This window comes from Drosophila nasuta, chromosome 2R, assembly GCF_023558535.2.
Source record: "Drosophila nasuta strain 15112-1781.00 chromosome 2R, ASM2355853v1, whole genome shotgun sequence".
Taxonomy (NCBI): domain Eukaryota; kingdom Metazoa; phylum Arthropoda; class Insecta; order Diptera; family Drosophilidae; genus Drosophila; species Drosophila nasuta.
In genome coordinates, this window is record NC_083456.1 from 6,261,934 (window position 1) to 6,280,899 (window position 18,966).

General features: G+C 43.2%; 2 protein-coding genes across 2 annotated transcripts in view; both read left to right on the forward strand.

The window, feature by feature from the left end:
- The window catches only part of LOC132786770 (dynein axonemal heavy chain 5), a 31,583-nt gene that overhangs the window by 11,059 nt on the left and 1,558 nt on the right, over nt 1–18,966 (forward strand). Inside the window, 18 exon segments of the mRNA XM_060793409.1 lie at nt 52–224; nt 1,571–1,726; nt 1,801–2,011; nt 5,319–5,705; nt 5,771–6,356; nt 6,417–6,650; nt 6,808–6,879; nt 7,543–10,229; nt 10,279–10,527; nt 10,581–12,318; nt 12,580–12,732; nt 12,789–13,081; nt 13,162–13,654; nt 14,732–14,921; nt 15,002–15,158; nt 17,143–17,238; nt 17,439–17,495; nt 18,672–18,804. Of these exon segments, the coding sequence (XP_060649392.1) occupies nt 52–224; nt 1,571–1,726; nt 1,801–2,011; nt 5,319–5,705; nt 5,771–6,356; nt 6,417–6,650; nt 6,808–6,879; nt 7,543–10,229; nt 10,279–10,527; nt 10,581–12,318; nt 12,580–12,732; nt 12,789–13,081; nt 13,162–13,654; nt 14,732–14,921; nt 15,002–15,158; nt 17,143–17,238; nt 17,439–17,495; nt 18,672–18,804 (8,065 nt within the window).
- On the forward strand, nt 16,392–17,131 carry LOC132786774 (uncharacterized). The gene has a single exon (XM_060793426.1). It carries the CDS (start codon nt 16,524–16,526, stop codon nt 17,049–17,051), a length of 528 nt encoding a protein of 175 aa, XP_060649409.1. The 5' UTR covers nt 16,392–16,523; the 3' UTR covers nt 17,052–17,131.

Consider the following 18,966-nt stretch of genomic DNA (forward strand, 5'->3'; position numbering starts at 1 on the left):
TACTTTAACATAAGCGAACCACTTACTCCTTCTATGCATCTTTTGTTTCAGTGTCGCATGAACATCAAGTCATCAAACGACTTTGAGTGGCTGAAGCAGTGTCGATTCTACTTCAAAGAGGACTTGGACAAGACCTGGATATCTGTTACAGATGTCACATTCACCTATCAAAACGAATATCTTGGCTGCACAGATCGCTTAGTGATTACACCTCTTACGGATCGGTATGTCGTATTAAAGTTCGCCTCACTTGGCAGCATTTTTATAGTTAGATTTCATTATGCGACAATGTAATGGAATTTGTAACAGAGCGAGAGTAACTGCACAGACTTTGTCGAGTGTGTGGCTCTCTTTAAATTCAATTATAAAGTTTGTAGGTAAATTGCATTAAGGCGACAGCTTGGTTAAGTCGGTTTCCTCTTTTAGCTAAAAAATTAAACAATGGCACATATCAAGGACGATGTTTCATCAGTCTGCCTTTATGGATATTATTTATATTCTTTCGTCCGACGAACTTTATAAGTTAGTTAACTATTTGCTTGTCCAATGCAATTAAAATGCTTCCCTTTTGCTACTGTCATATCGTGCGACTTGATTGGGCACAGACGGAGCGAAGAACAACATGAGATCAATTAATTTATTGTATTTACATTCCACGTGGCACGTGCAAAACTTTCGCATAGCTGCCGAAACATTCCTCGAGTGCGACTTCGCCACAATTCGTTTGCTGGGCAAACAAAACTCGCAGCATGCTCCAAAATTGGACCGGCCAGCACTTAAACAAGTTCAAAGTCGCGCTGCCAAACAGACAGCCGACAACTCGCAACGGCAGCAATGGAATCCTTTTTATGGCTCCAGTCCACGATTTGCAGCCCACGCAGGCCAGCGGCATAGAGAGGAGGAGAGACTTTTGCCGCCAGGACGATGACGTCGACGAAGAAGTCGACGACGTTGACATGTTTCCAAAGATAAATTTCACTTAGCGGAATATAAATAAAGTTTTTGGACAGCAACACGTTGTCGAGTCCTGGCAAGTGACGGCATATTCCGCCAAATATCCAGAGGCAGTTTATATACTCTATGCTGCGGGTGCTACGCTTTCATTCAATGACTTTGTCTCGACTTAAAGTCATCCCCACACACAGTGTGTTCTGTAGTCATAGCACTTCTATCTAGGGCTTTTGCCATTACTGCCTCCTGTGTCTCATCTGTTTGCTTGTATCGCTTGGTCCTTGTGCCCAATTCCTGCCTGCACTCCATTGTTTATATCGCGCCTGCTTTGATATCCTTGTGTGGATGCCAAAGGGAATAGCTTAGCATTTGCCTGGGGTAGCACCTGCTTTAGCTAAATGGGCGCGAATAAAGTGGCGTATACGCAATTTTTCTTCATGTAAAGTTCAGCCGAGCTCAGCCTCAAAGGAAAACTGTGGCATTTCATATAAAAATAAAATATATTTGTACATTTTATAGAAGCATAAATATTTCCATAAAATGTGTCTTATTAATTTTTGGACTTTTGCATTTTAAATGCAATTGTTTCCCACTTCTGTTTCCTGTCTCTTCCTTTCAGTTGCTACATTACTCTGGCCCAAGCGCTCACCTTGAGTATGGGAGGCGCACCGTGCGGTCCTGCGGGCACTGGCAAAACGGAAACTGTAAAGGATATGGGCAAGACGTTGGCCAAGTATGTTGTCGTTTTTAATTGCTCCGATCAAATGGATTACAGGTACGCAGCCATGACCCACGCATAGCACTTAAAATGCCACCCATATCGCTGAGAAACTCATTCAATTTTTACAGGGGCCTGGGACGCATCTATAAAGGTCTAGCCCAGTCCGGTAGCTGGGGCTGTTTCGATGAGTTCAATCGCATCGAGCTGCCCGTTCTCTCTGTGGCTGCCCAACAGGTTGCCGTTGTCCTCACCGCCAAGAAGGAGAAGAAAAAGACATTCCTCTTCACGGATGGCGACACGATTGAAATGAACCCTGAGTTTGGCATTTTCATAACTATGGTCTGAATGCTGATTCAACGCTATCAAAACTATGCGCACTCCCTGCACCTTTGCTCCATATTAGAGTCTATCACATTGCCAGTTAATGAGACTCTTAATTCAAATAGAACACTTTATCACGCACTCTCATGTGAGCTTAATTGCATTTTCCTCATAATTCACACTTATTTCATTAAGTTGCACAGTAAATTGCACATAATGTGCCTTTTTTTTAGAGTGTGCGACATATGCAATAGCAAAAGAGGCGTATAACAGCAGCACAGCTGAGGTGTATGGCTTTATAAATTGAATTGGCTTTTAATGTAGTTTCAGTTTTATGCCCAGCATGTTGAAAGTGCTAAAATTAGCGAGAATAATAGAAGGGAGTGCATTATATTTAGAAGTTATTATTCGATTATAGGAAAGGATGTTGGGGATAATTCCTTATATTTTATAACTTTGAATAGCATGCCACTTTTGATATTATATGTATACTCATATTTTAATATCTTATATAAGACAAAATTAAGCTAGCAGTTATTATCTATAGTGTGTCTTTTACAATAAGATACGTTTATAGAGTATCTCATATTTGCAGTAATTCCCTTTATGTTATTTTATCCCTTTAAATAGCGCGTCACTTTTCAGTTTTATCCCAAAAAAGGCAACTCAATTTTAAAACGAATCATAATCAATATTCAGTCAAGTCACATTAAATGCTCCGAAAGAATAACGCCAAGCGCTTCGCCAAAAGGTCAAAGAAAAAACGTGACAGGCGCAAGGCTTTCAAGCCAAATTGATATTTATTAAATATACATATATGTTTTCTTTTATTTTCTTTACATTTTATCAAAATATGAACACTTTATAAAGAAGCGCGACAATCTGCGGCATCCTCACAGAGTCCCGTTAAGGGAGCGAGGGTGAAATAAAGCCACAGCGATTTTTCGCAATGCGACGTTATTAGTCATGTAAAATTTAGCTCAATATGAGTGATAATAAAATTGACAATAACAGCCTACACGTAAGAAAGAAAGGGAAAGACTCCCCCACATTGAGGCCACAAAAGAGCACAAATTGTTAGCTAGACTCAATGTGTTTACATTTTGATGAGGCTTTTGTGGCAGCCGCACATCGTCTGGCAGAGCATAGTCAAAATGTGATTATTTCGGGCTTTTAGATCACTAAATGGAAGCTATTCGTTTTTGTTTGCCATAACGTGAACATTTTCGAGTGCCGCATTTTAATTACCGATGACGCCAACCAAACCAACTATTTTGCTGTAGTAATGCGATTAGCTTGCATACGTCGATGACGATGATGATGATGACGATGATGATGAAGCTCGCTGTTCGCTGTTCGCTGCTAATGGCAGTCAGTTCTACTCATTTCAGACACCCACTCGCATTTGCATTCATTCAGATTCATACCTATGAATGTTTATCCACTTAGTCGGTTATTCATTGTTGTTTGTCGGTTGTCCGTTGCTCGGGTTGTATGCGCAATTTTAATTTGCACATTGAATTATTGGTCTCATTTATGTAACATTTTTAGACCCTCGCTTGCATTTAATTTTAATGAAACATTATGTGACAATCCCGCTACACACATGCTCTCACACACACATGCACATTCTGTCATAATACAAACACACACACACTGGATTTTCGTTGCGTGTTGTGGCCGTGTGTGTGTGTGTGTGTGTTTGTGTCAGTTTATTGGCTAAATCCTTTGTTGTGGCTACGTTGTTTATTTATGTAAAAAGTAGGCAAAAGCGACAGCAGCGGGTGGTGAGTGTAGGAAGGCACCAAACAAAAACGCTTGTCACTTACTTTGGCCAAGCCCAACTCCCTCTGCAAGCAGCTAACTAACTGGTAGCTGGCAACTGTTGCCTCCACCACACATTGACTATGTTTACATTTGGATTAGCGAGCAGGGAAATCGATTGAGTTCCCATTTTTTTTCGCTAGTTTCTACAAACGCTGCTCATATCAAATGTCCACCATAAATTGACAAATGAGTTTTCACTTTTGGTTGCACGGTTCAATTTTTTTGAGCTAACGAGTCGATTGCCAGACAGGATAATATTCCGTGTACATTTGTCAGTAACCTGCTACTAATTTGATAGGATTTGAGGCCATTTCTGTTGAATTCCACTTGGGAAATGGCCAATGACACCACACGAGGCGGACATACTTGCAAATTACGTATACGTTTTCTATAACCTGTTCGTCATACGAGCATGGCAAGCAAATCGCTTATATTTGTCTTTACTCTTTGAATTTCGAAGAATAATTGCTGAGACATCGAACAATATTATTATGCTATTTAAAGACAATGGAAAGGGATTCTATAGACTGCTTATATGTGGGAATTTTATAACTTGTGTGATTATCAAACACTTGAAGAATGACAAAAGAAATTTATAAGATATTAAGTAATATGTTACATATTTTCAAATTTCTTGATTGAATTATTTTCTATGGTATTTGGTTAGACTTATATTTAATTGCATGAGATTTTATGTCATTAAATAGTTGTCGGTTCGACGTTTTCATCAGTTATTAACCAATAATAGGCTAATTATTGGTTTTTTGATATATTAATGGATATCTAATGTTATTCGATGTTATCTATCCTCTAATTTTTGTATTCCCCAAAAAGCACATTTAATCTTTAGTATATTAATGCACAAAAAACTCACACTACTTACTCTTAATTTACGATGTTTAACTTTGAACTTTGCCAGTATGGTTTCTAAAATGTTTCTTAAATCAATCAAATATTATTTGAAATAATGTCCATTAAAATCGCAGAGGCGATAGCATTTTCTCAATTTAACTGCAGACAATTTAAACTGCGCTTGTTTTGAGCCTTCACTTAGCTATCTGGTAGCTTTTGAAACATTTTCTATCAAATTATTGGAATAGCTAGCAGGTGCACTCATCTCACAGCTCCTCTCAGCGCTAACTGAGTGATTGTCGAGCACATAAGTAGAGTGAGTTCGAGAGCGTGTGCGAGTATGATAAATCAATTTGTATTTGATAAACTTATTGATGGCTGCGAGTCATGCGAATACGTGTAACTCGCAGATGCATCAAAATGTTCTGCCAAATGCGGGGGATGCTGCAGAGCAAAGTGCGGAAAATAGAACATAGTTGTGTTTAGTTTAGAGTAGTTGGTTACTATGTATCTATACATGGTTATGCGTTTACTTTACACAATATTTGCAAGCATTCATTATTTATTTACTCGACACAAATACCAAGCACACACACATACGGAACAAGGTAAAGAGAATTCAAATGTTTACCCACTTGGCATACAGAATCCAGGATACGCTGGTCGCAAAGAGTTGCCGGAGAACTTGAAAATCCAATTTCGTACAGTGGCCATGATGGTGCCGGATAGACAGATTATTATAAGGGTTAAGCTAGCTAGTTGCGGATTTCTGGAGAACATCACGCTGGCACGCAAATTCTATACCCTGTACAAGCTCTGCGAAGAGCAGCTGACCAAACAAGTCCACTATGACTTTGGTCTGAGAAATATATTATCCGTGCTGCGCACATTGGGAGCTGCCAAACGTCGGAACTCTAAGGATAGCGAGAGTACGATTGTGATGCGGGTCCTGCGCGACATGAATCTCTCCAAGCTGATTGACGACGACGAGCCACTATTCATATCGCTGGTGTCGGACTTGTTTCCCAATCAGGTAAGCTAACAGTACTCTTAACCCTTTAAACGCACACACTAACTGAAAGTACCTGCACTGCACAGACTCTCGAAAAGACCAACTATCCTGAGCTGGAGGCGGCGATACTCCAGCAAACAGAAGAGGCTAGTCTGGTCTACCATCCTCCGTGGGTTCTCAAACTAATACAGCTCTACGAGACACAGAATGTGCGGCACGGCATCATGACTTTGGGCCCAAGTGGAGCAGGCAAAAGTACCTGCATACACACTCTCATGAAGGCCATGACACAGATGGGCGACAGTCATCGCGAGATGCGCATGAATCCAAAGGCCATAACAGCGGCTCAGATGTTTGGTCGCCTCGACGTGGCCACAAATGATTGGACCGATGGCATCTTCTCCGCCCTGTGGCGCAAGACTCTCAAGCTCAAGGCAGGCGAACATGTCTGGCTGGTGCTAGACGGACCTGTGGACAGCATTTGGATAGAGAACTTGAACTCTGTGCTGGATGATAACAAAACGCTGACGCTGGCCAACGGTGATCGTCTAACAATGGCGCCCACAGTCAAAATCATATTCGAGCCGCACAACATTGACAATGCCTCGCCGGCAACGGTGTCACGCAATGGCATGGTTTACATGAGCTCATCCGGCCTGGACTCGCGACCCAGTAAGCGTTGAGTCTGGCCTAAGGATATGCATATAAATTAATCATTTATTCTCTGTGCAGTTGTTCAGGCTTGGCTGAAGAATCGCGCACCTGGCGAGAAGTCGACATTCTCGCAATTGTTTGATCAGACCTTTGTCGACGTTTACAACTGGGGAGTGCAGATGGTAAAGCTGCAGATGCCGGTGCTGCAGTGCAACATAGTGCAGCAGATGCTGTTCATACTAGAGGGACTTATTCCCTCGAAGAAGGACGACGAGCAGGCTGTCAGTCTGTCCAGCAAGGAAAGCCAAGATGGTAAGTGATTTTGCCTTTACCAGCGGTCTACGTGGTTAAGATGTGCCCCATCCAACGTAATTTCCCAACTGCTGGCGGTTCGCTTCCAAGTCAGAGCAAAGCAAATACCAAACAAAAACAACCAACAAACAAACAAAAATTATTCAATCATTTTCAGCAGCAAAGCGTTTTGAGCATCAAAAGCAACTCGAAGAAGCGCGACGGCAATCGATTGGCAGTCAGATTGTCGGTAAAGTATAAAAAAAACCAGTCGAAACATAATAACAACGTCTATCTATCTATATCTAACTATTCGTAAAACTGTTCTCGTAGAGCTAACTTCTGCTTGTGTGTGTCTCGGCAGCGCGACTAAAACTGGAGTTGAAAGATCCCTAAGCTCCTTGACTCCTACTAATTTGCACCCCTTTCTATCCTATGTATATACTTTATTGTGAAGTAAGGATGTCTGTAGTCGTGGCATCTTTGCTCTATGTGTTTGTCTAACGTAATTGTTGTAGTCGTCCTTGTGTAGATCCTGTGTCATTGTCTCCCTACTAACATCCTTAGTTACTCGTTCTTTGTATATAAATATAGCTTTCCTATTTGTACTTTCATGTCGTATTCGTCTCGTATTCCTTATTAGTGCTGGAAATAAAATTGAAGTTGTTTTCGAAGCGTAGACAACATCAATGTAATTTTGTTAAATTGACTGATCAATTTTATACTTTTATTTACTATAAAGTTTCAATTTGAAATTAAACTAATATGATTAAGAATTAATTCTATGTACCGAAATCAATTTGATCCAGCTCTACTTCTAATTTGTCTTGTGTCTATGTCTTACGCAAACAAAACCTTTCACATGTTTAATGTTTTACCTTAATGCAAATGTGCGTTCATCACCTTTTCACAGAGGACTTGGCCGAGGAGAGCGCTCCGGAGGAGAAGGAGGATACATGCACCCCAGAGCACTTGCACCGCTTGTATGTTTTCGCGCTGGCCTGGGGTCTGGGCGGGTATCTCTCGACTAGTGATCGCGTTAAAATGAATCTGTATGTTAAGGAATCGTTTCCGCAATTGGACTACCCCAAGGGTAGTGCCCATGAGAATACAATATTTGACTTTTTCGTTTCTCCAACGGGCGTGTGGCAGTCGTGGAAGACGCTCGTTACACCCTACATGTATCCGGAGCTTTCCACACCGGACTATTTAAGCATTCTGGTGCCCATTGTGGATAATGTGCGTATCGACTATCTGATTGGCACCATTGCCAATCAGGAGCGCGCCGTGATGGTCATTGGCGAACAGGGCACGGGCAAAACGGTCATTATGAAGAACTTCATGAAGAAAATGAACATTGAGACGTATATGGGAAGATCATTCAACTTCTCATCGGCAACCAGTCCGTATCAGTTTCAGCGCACAATCGAAAGCTATGTGGAAAAGCGAGTTGGTGTGACATTCGGGCCACCCGGTGGCCGCAAACTGATCGTGTTCATTGACGACATCAATTTGCCGGAGATCAATGAGTGGGGCGATCAAATAACCAACGAGATTGTGCGCCAGTCCATGGACATGAAGGGCTTCTACAGTCTGGAAAAGCCCGGCGATTTCACCACCATTGTCGATGTGCAATATGTGGCAGCGATGGGACTGCCCGGTGGCGGACGCAACGATATACCTTCGCGGTTGAAACGACAGTTTTGTGTGTTCAACTGCAACATACCCGACAACGACTCCATTGATAAGATCTTCCGCGTTATCGGTGAGGGTCACTACAATGCCAAGCGTGGCTTTGTGCCCGAGGTTCGCAATCTGGTCAAGAAATTGATATTAGTGACACGTCACCTATGGCAGCGCACACGAGAAAAACTATTGCCTACGCCGGCCAAATTCCACTACGTATTCAGTCTGCGCGATTTGTCGCGTATCTGGCAGGGCATGGTTGGCACCTTATCCACAGTGATCACCGCGGAAAGTGTGCTCATGTCATTGTGGAAGCATGAGTGCACGCGCGTCTTTGCCGATCGTTTCACCACGTTCCAGGACAAGGAGTGGTTCGGCTCAGAGTTGGCCGCGCTAGTGCGCGAGGAGCTGGGCGAGTCCCATTCCCAAATGATCATACCGAATCCGGTGTTTGTTGACTTCATGCGGGACGCCCCCGAGCCGACTGGCGAGGAGGGTGAGGACACTGACATGGAATTGCCCAAAGTCTACGAACCGGTGAACTCTCATAACTCGTATGAAGCGCTACGCGAGCGTCTCGTTATGTTTCTCGCCCAATTCAATGAGATGGTGCGAGGCTCCGGAATGGATTTGGTGTTCTTCCCCGATGCAATGCTGCATTTGGTGAAGATCTCCCGCATCATTCGGCATCCGAGAGGCAACGTCATGCTGGTCGGGGTCGGCGGTTCTGGAAAACAGTCGCTGACGAAATTGGCATCATTCATTGCCGGCTACAAGACATTCCAAATTGCGTTGACGCGTTCGTACAATGTGGCCAATTTTCTAGAGGACCTAAAGCTGCTCTATCGCACCTGCGGCGTTCAGGGCAAGGGCACGACCTTTCTCTTCACTGACATGGATATCAAAGAGGAAGGTTTCCTCGAGTATCTCAACAATATACTCTCGAGCGGCGTCATATCAAATCTATTCTCGCGCGATGAGCAGGCCGAAATCGTGCAGGAGTTGACGCCGGTCATGAAACGCGAGAATCAACGCAAAACAGCGACCCCGGAGAGTGTGATGGAATTCTTTTTGGCACGCACCTGCACCAATTTGCATGTGGCATTCTGTTTCTCGCCCGTGGGTGAGACGTTCCGGTCGCGGGTGCAACGCTTTCCTGCCTTGGTCTCCGGCTGCACCATCGATTGGCTGCATCCGTGGCCCAAGGACGCATTGGTCTCGGTTGCCAGACACTTTCTCAGCCACTTCGAGATTGAGTGTACACCGGCTGTCAAAGAAGAGCTGGTTAATGCGCTCGGCTCCATTCAGGATATTGTCGCCGAAACATCGCAGGAATATTTCCAGCGATTCCGTCGCGCCACTCACGTGACACCCAAGTCTTATCTGAACTTCATAGCCGGCTACAAGAACATTTACCAGCTGAAGCAGCAAGAGCTGCGCGATGGTGTGGAGAAGATGGATACGGGTTTGGAGAAACTGAAAGAGGCTTCCGCCTCGGTTGAGATCCTTAAGAAAGACCTAGTCGTCATGGAGGAAGAGCTTGTCGAAGCCTCCAAGAACGCTGAATCTGTGCTAGTTGAGGTTACCGAGCGTGCTATGCAAGCGGAGATTGTCAAGAATCAGGTGCTCATCGTCAAGGACAAGGCTGAAGCTCTCGTCGCCTGCATTGCCAACGAAAAAGCGCTGGCTGAGGAGAAGCTGGAGGCAGCCAAGCCCGCTCTCGAGGAGGCTGAGAATGCCCTGAACACCATCAAGCCGGCGCACATTGCCACAGTGCGTAAGTTAGGCAGACCACCGCATCTTATCATGCGTATTATGGATTGCGTGTTGATCCTGTTTAAGCGCAAGCTGCATCCCTGCATTCCCGACTCAGGCACGCCGTGTCCGAAGCCCTCTTGGCAGGAGTCCCTCAAGGTGCGCATCCACTTATCTCTAATTGTAACTAATCCTCTGCCATCCTTAGATGATGGCTAGTGCAACGTTCCTGCTGCAGCTGCAAAACTATCCCAAAGACACCATCAACGACGAGATGATCGATCTGCTGCAACCCTACTTCCGCATGGAAGACTATAACATGGACATGGCGCGTCGTGTGTGCGGAGATGTTGCCGGTCTACTCTCATGGACCAAGGCCATGTCCTTCTTCCACAGCGTCAACAAGGAGGTGCTGCCTCTTAAGGCGAACCTCACGTTACAGGAGGCGCGTCTCAAGGTAAGTTCAAGATGTTGGGTGGGTGTTTGCACATTTGATTTTTATTATCGCAGCTCGCCATGGACGATCTAGCTGGTGCCGAGGAGCAGCTGCGTGAGCGCGAGGAGGCTCTGCAGGCTGTCAAGGATCAGTACGACAAGGCGGTGGGCGAGAAACAACGCCTCATGGATGCGGCCAATGTCTGCTTGCGTAAGATGACAGCGGCCACGGCTCTGATCAATGGCCTGTCAGACGAGAAGCATCGCTGGACGAATCAGAGCAAGGAATTCAAGATACAGTTGGGCAAGCTAGTGGGCGATGTGCTGCTGGCCACCGGTTTCCTCTCTTACTGCGGTCCCTATAATCAGGAGTTCCGCGCTAATCTCATACGCACCTGGATGGGCATACTTAAGCAGAAGGCCATTCCTTTCACAACTGGCCTCAACATCATCAATATGCTAGTGGACTCGTCCACAGTATCGGAGTGGACATTGCAAGGGTTGCCCAATGATGATTTATCCGTACAGAATGCCTTGATAGCCACGAAGTCTAGCAGCTATCCGCTTTTGGTTGATCCACAGACGCAAGGCAAGATATGGATCAAGTGTAAGGAGGATCGCAATGAGCTGCAGATCACCTCGTTGAATCACAAATACTTCCGCACACATCTGGAGGACTCTCTGTCTTTGGGCAGGCCGCTGCTGATCGAGGATGTGGGCATCGATCTAGATCCGGTTATCGACAATGTGCTCGAGAAGAACTTTATCAAGTCGGGCAGCATTGAAAAGGTACTGGTGGGCGATAAGGAGTGCGATGTGATGCCGGGATTCATGCTATACATCACCACAAAGCTGCCCAATCCAGCCTTCAGCCCCGAGGTCAGTGCCAAGACCTCAATCATCGACTTTACAGTGACAATGCGTGGTCTGGAGGATCAACTGCTGGGACGTGTCATACTCATGGAGAAGTCCGACTTGGAGGCAGAGCGCGTGGCGCTCTTCGAGACGGTGATGCAGAATCAGCGAAACATGAAGGAGCTCGAGGCAAATCTCTTATTGCGCTTGAGTTCATCGCAGGGCTCGCTGGTGGACGATGAGGCGCTCATCGAGGTGCTGCGTGTCACCAAAACCACAGCCGAGGAAGTTAATCAGAAACTTAAAATATCCGAGGTTACCGAACGAAAAATCATGAAGGCCCGCGAAGAATTCCGCGCAGTGGCCAAGCGAGGATCGATCCTCTACTTTTTAATTGTTGAGATGAGCAATGTGAATGCCATGTACCAGAATTCTCTTAAACAGTTTCTCGTCATATTCAACAACTCAATCACAAAGTCTACCAAGTCGAGCATTACCGAGGAGCGCATCAACATCATTCTACGCTATCTTACCTATGAGGTTTACAAGTTTACCAATCGCAGTCTCTATGAGCGACATAAGCAACTCTTCACCTTGATGCTGGCCATCAAGATTGATTATCACAATGGCAACATCAGTCACGAGGAATTCTTGACGTTTATTAAAGGTGGTGCTTCCTTGGATTTGAACGCTGTGGCACCAAAACCGTTTCGTTGGATTCTGGATATCACTTGGTTGAATCTGGTGGAGATTAGCAAACTTGAGACATTTTCCACGGTGCTGCAGATCATTGAGCTGAATGAACGCGACTGGCGCAGCTGGTATGAGTGTGAGAAGCCAGAAAACGAGGAGATACCTTGTGGATATAATGCAGTGCTGGACAGCTTCCGCAAGTTACTGCTTATACGTTCCTGGTGCCCAGACCGTACCATTTCCCAGGCGAAGAAGTACATTGAAGGTAAGCGAATGCATCATTTTTTATATTCAACATTACAATTTAATATAGATAGACCAATCTGTATTATTAAGAAACAAACTGAGAAATCGAATGAAAACATAAATTTGTATTCTCAAGCGTTAAGTCATGAAAACTTCATGTATTGCCTCTGTATTTAATATGTTATCTGTTAAGAAGATGACAATATGTTTTCTAATATAGTACTAGAGAGTTAATATTCAATAGACTCTAACATTAATCTTTTCTAAATTTCATGCACAGAATCCTTGGGTCCAGAGTACAGTGAGATGCAAATTTTGGATCTTGAGGCCACCTGGGCAGAGTCTGAACCCCGCACGCCCTTCGTTTGCCTGCTCTCCATTGGCTCCGATCCCACTACACAAATTGGTGGTCTGGCCAAGCAAAAGGGCATCAGTAAGTGTTGTCTCTGCGATAAATATACTCCTTAATACTAATATATATCTTTGCAGTACTAAAATCCGTGTCCATGGGTCAGGGACAGGAGTATCACGCTCGCAAGATGATCATGGAATCCATGGCGATTGGTGGTTGGGTGTTGCTGCAAAACGTGCATTTGTCGCTTCCCTTCTGCTCGGAGGTGATAGATATGTTGGTGGAGACAGAGCACATCGATGACACCTTCCGCATGTGGGTGACTACAGAGCCACACTCGGAATTCCCGATTGGTCTGCTGCAAATGGCAATCAAGTTCACCAACGAACCGCCGCAGGGCATTCGAGCGAGTCTCAAGCGCAGCTATCAGGTCAGTTATATCATCAATTTTAATAAATTACAGATTCCATAACTCATTCCCACACTTGCTGGCTGGCCAAACACACACAGTCCTTCACGCAGGACTTTCTGGATTACACTTCCGCCACGCAGTGGCCATCTTTATTGTATACGGTGGCATTCCTGCATACCATCGTTCAGGAGCGTCGCAAGTTTGGTCCGCTCGGCTGGAATATACCCTATGAATTCAATCAGGCGGACTTTGCAGCAAGTGTGCAGTTCATACAGAATCACCTGGATGAAATGGATCCCAAGAAGGGCGTCTCTTGGCAGACGCTCGTCTATATGATAGGCGAGGTGCAGTACGGCGGTCGTGTCACCGATGACTTCGACAAGCGATTGCTGACCACATTTACGTCAGTGTGGTTTTGCGAACAACTGCTGTCGAATTCGTTTGAGTTCTACAAGGGATACAAAGTGCCCGGCACCAAGAATCTGCAGGGCTTTATCGATTATATCAATAGCCTGCCGGCATACGACACGCCTGAAGTGTTTGGCTTGCATTCCAATGCCGACATCACGTACCAGATTAACTCGGCCAAAGGTAAGTGAAAGTGAAGCACGCCCACGGGTTGCGAATGGTGGATTGCGAATGCCGGGTTGAGGGTCAAATGTGCTCCTATTCCTCTGTATCCAGTTTTCGATTGTTGCCATTGGCCATGTACCTTGTTGTCGGGTCAATGACTGTTCCGGTGGACGTACCTCTGTATCCTACGTATTTAAATAGGTGCATTTGATTTCGATTTCGTATTACTCAACTGCTTTCTCTTACAAATGTGCAAAGAAAAGAAATCAATAATATTGATATGTGACCATGAATGTATGTTTGCAATATTCATATTCATATTTGGTTATTTGCATAAACTATATAGGATTGGTGTTTCAATGTTTCCGTCTGTTGTCTGCCTACAAATGTTATGAAAAGAATTCTTAAGCTTATTGATTTTGATTTAGTCCTCTAGCTTTAATAACCGTGTTAGTGATTTAGGTGAAGCATTTTTCGTATATATGGGAAGTTACTATAATGATGGTTACGTACTCACTAGTTATACTCTTTAATCAAATAATCAATCATTTAAATCATGCTCATTAGCACAATTATGATTCGTGAAGCATACAAATTATGTTTTCATATTGAAAGCCATAAGTAGTATTAATTTAATTGCCATTTTATTAAGTTTATTTGATATAAATGGACTGTGATTCCAATTAAACGCAATGAGTCAGCAAAATAAATATACAGATAAAATATAAATATACAGATTTTGAAGATTTTTTTATATTTATTTTGATAATAGCCTGAATTATGTATGCACTTGACTCCAATAAAATTGCATATTCAATTTGCGATTGCCGACGGCTAATGTAATGTAAGTGAGTGTGTGTGTGTTTGTGTTGGTGTGTGTGTGTGGGCGTGTGAAGCCAATAATTAAATTGTATAAATTTGTAGTTGTGGCAGTTGTGGCTGTGACTCGGCCTAATTTTGGGCGCCGAAAGCAAAAACCAATCATCGAACCACACGAGGCAATTAACGCATTTGCATAGCAGGGCAAGAGAAGTGAAAGGGCGATAGAATGGAGAGTCCTTCACGTGTTTATTTGATGTGCGCGCATTGTTGCAGGCATCCTCGATACCATACTGAGTGTGCAGCCCAAGGAGGGCGGCGGAGGAGGTGGCGAGACCAGAGAGAGCATCGTCTATCAGCTGGCCGACGATATGCTTCGCAAGCTGCCTGTGCAGTACAATGCCTACGAGGTGCGTGAGAATCTGACACGCATGGGCATCCTGCTGCCGATGAACATCTTTCTCAGGTGAGTGGAAGGTGGTGGACAACAATCTGAGACTGGGGACACATGATAAATGAGCTGCTCATTCGTTATCAAAAACACAGGCAGGAAATCGATCGGATGCAGCGCGTCATCAAGCGCGTTCACACGTGTCTCTGTGATCTGAAGCTGGCCATCGATGGCACCATTGTGATGAGCCCGGCGCTTAAGGAGTCATTGGACGCCATGTATGATGCCCGCATACCTGAGACCTGGATGAAAGTAAGTGTCTCTCTCTTTCTCTCTCTCCTCTCCATGCTTTATATGAACAACTAATTTTACGCACTAGCATTAACCTTTGGCTTTAAGCATCCAACATGGGAGGATGAGAGTGCGAATGCGGGGGCGCCTGTAGATTTTATGGTCTCTCAGGTCTCTCAGGTCTGCTGGTCGGTGTTTCATTTTATGTACAGTTCGTGGCCAAGCGAAACGTGGCCCTAAGTAATCTCAATGTGCGATTTCCTCGACGCAGCCTCTGCGTGTTTTTATTGTCTCACGAGATTTTTATCGGCGCGCAAACAAATTTGGCCCAAATTTAGGCCCAGGCCCAGACGGAACTGAACTGAGCTGAACCCAAGGCGAGCGAAAAGAAAATAAATAAAGAAAACAGCAGACCAAACAGAGCTCCCGAAGCCACAGAACACACAACGTGTCGACTGTTCGGGTGGGTCAGGTGAGAATTTTGTTCGAGCTGCCCGCTTTCAATTGCCGCTTATAAAAATTTGATTGATTTCGCAGGCCATTTTCCCCCTGGGGGCGAGTCATTAATATTTATGCGTGTAAACGTTTAACGCCTCGGCGCATCTTCCCTTAATTAACACCAGCAACTAAAGTAACAGCAGATAAATGAGGTTGCATTTTCCTTTGAGACTTTTAGGGTTAGTCCAACAATTTCTTAACAAACTCATAACTGGGGTTTGATAAAAGAAAATCTGGCAGTAATTGGTGTAAATTAAGGACGTTTTAAAATAAGGAGGGATGTCAAGGATATATTAATTAATTGTTTGTTATTTTTACGTAACAAGTTTAGCAAATTTTTTACGCGATTAATCAACCAAAAGCAATTGCTTAAATTTGAATTAAAGCAAATGTATGTATCATGTAAAAGGAGCCTTCTCCCATTCAACAGGACGACATAGCCATCTCAGAGTCTATACGAGACATTAGGATGCTGAGACGGGTTTTAATTAATTTGGAAAATATTCCAAATTAATCGGTGAAATATCACCGACAATAGCGCTCAGTTTTGCTTACATTGAAAACGGCAGTATCTTTCTTACTTGATAAACTTGTATTAGTCAAAAACACTTCTTAGCTTACATATAATATTTAAGAATATATTTATTTGTATGATGCAAATAACAATGCCATGTAGTTGACTTTCAAACGGCACTAAGTATAATAACATAGTTAGCCCTGCTTTTTAAAATATTTGTCATTGTTTGCAACCATGTCAACGAGAATTGTAACACATCTACACTCTCAGAGAAACAACATAAGCAAACTAATATTATTTTACATCTAAATAAATCTCAGAGCAGAACGCGGAGATAAAATAAAACACAGTTGCATTAGATACATACAAAAATGTCGTCAACCGGCTCATTAAGAAAATCGAAGTCAAAAGTTTCGAAGACGGTGCCCAAAAGCTTTACTTTCAATAAGGCAAATGTGGAACAAACGTCGCGAATGCCTTTGGCCACTCGTGATTATGGTTTTCTGAAGACAACAAATACTGCAACTCCATTTCCTAAGAAGGCGGATCCGCTTAATACCCAAATGTTGGTGGAGCGTCTGCAAGGTGCTGTCGCCAGTTCGATTGTCTCGGACACGGACCCAACCTCGACCTTATCGCAGAGACATTCGGATTATGCCATTTATCAATCCCCACGCTCATCTGAGGAGATATCATTTGAGATGAAGCGAAAACTATTCCATGAGGGCGAATTCACCATAACCAAAGGCAAAAAGACCAGCGAAATGTATCACCCGACGCCTGATTTTGAAGATTTACCAAAGGGTTCGAAGAAAGATTCACAACTTTGGGCCTTGAAGGCAATGGAAAGCTATTGTCGCAATATGAACATCAAGTTTAGCAAGGGCTTTGAGAATTAGAATAACTCTTTTAACGCACTGCATTTTTACCTACTTACTAATAAAGAGATATGCCTTTTGCATCTGAGTTAAATATTAAATTCACTTGCAGATTTCATGGGAGTCGACAACGCTTGGCTTCTGGTACACAGAGTTGCTGGAGCGTAATGCACAATTTCGTACTTGGATATCCACAGATCGACCTAAGGTAAACCAACCCAGACGAACAGTCGGATAACAAACCAGACAGTTCCATAGAATTTCCTAGATTTGCTTTACGCTTGACGAAAACTTTGAAAACTCGCAAGGAGAATCACTAATTGTTTAATACCTACATTTGCTTTTTATTTACTCCGCCTCTCCCAATCTGCCTTCGCAACTCTTTGTTGAATTTGTCAACAAAACAAGGTTTTCTGGATGACGGGTTTCTTTAATCCACAAGGTTTTCTGACCGCCATGCGGCAAGTGAGTATATTAAAAAATAAAAACACGAGGAGAGAAAGAAAAAAAAAAATGCATTATTTTTCATTTGTTTCCTCCCACACAAAGCTGACAGATTAGCTGGCCAGTTTGTTATGACAACGTTTAAACGCGTTTAAAAAAAAGGTCTTGAATAACAACAGACCATTATTCATAATATGAAATACGTTAGGGAAATCCGCAAGGAGTTGAAAACTCTCTTTGCTGCTCGCCTAGTCCGAGTCGATAAAAAAAGCTGTCCCTATCCGCTGTCTGTGCCACTCCCCCTAAACAATTACCGCCTCCGTGCAACACGCGAGTTACTCTGCGAATATGATAAGCATTTCATTTGAGAAGCGTGGGCTAAGGCCAGTGTCACTTGACAGGTTTTGAATACCCTGTAATAATTGGTTAAAATAATTACATGATGGTGAATAGTTTCGATATAAGTCAGAATGAGAAGTTTTCCATAGTTTTCAATAATTGTAAGTAATTGATGAAAGAAAATATTATTCACATTCACATTTTTTTTATTTCGATAAGTGTGAGATCTTTTAAGATAGGTTATCGGATATTCTTTTGAAGTCACCAAAATTTGAGTTTTGGCTACTTATTTATACACATTTTCAAATTGTATCTCGTTTAACTTATATTATATTAAAGTGGTTAGGTAATAATTAAAAAAAGTATTTAGGAGCTATATTTAATAATCATATCAGAGCGTGTTGTATGAAGTCATAAATTATAGATTAAAAAAGGTTTCCAATCATTTATGTTAAGTATTTTCATAGTCAGCATAATGGGGTAACCTAATTAAAGTAAAATCATGACGATACTAAAGAATAAAGCGAATCTCCTACCTAAGATCTTTCTTCACACCACTAAGCTGATTTTCCAACGAATTTACATAGTTATTTATGGTGCAAAGGATTCAGTTCTTTCAAAGATGAGTTCGTAATTGGGCATAAACTATTTTCCCTCTTGCATCTGAGAGTATTGATATTAAATATGCTTCAGGAGTTTTTTTCATCGTTCGTGCTTTGCATTTTCCTTCTCTTTTTTTGCATGTCTTGGCTGTTTGCTGCTTGCCATTCGAATTGACTGCTTTGGCCATACTTTAACCAATTTATGGTGCTTATCGACCTGCACTGCATTGCGTATACGCCGCTTGAACTTACGCAGGAAGTAACACGAGCGCACAAAGGCTGGGCCCTCGACTCTGTTGTGCTACAGAATCAAATAACACGCTACAATAAGGAGGACATTACCGAGTATCCAACGGAGGGCGTCTACGTGCACGGACTATTTCTCGAAGGTAAGAAAGTGTTCGTCCTGCATTGCTGCATTCTGGTACTTGGCATCCTCTTAGTGCGTTTAAGCAAGCTGCTTGCGGTGCAATTCAATTGTGAGACTTGGCAAAAAGCTTGTTTGTATTTGTGAAAGTTATTCATAACTTTTCCGCATTCGCTTCACACGC

Excerpts from the sequence above, each read along its gene's own strand:
- LOC132786774 (XM_060793426.1), top strand. The coding sequence starts at position 16,524 with ATGTCGTCAACCGGCTCATTAAGAAAATCGAAGTCAAAAGTTTCGAAG.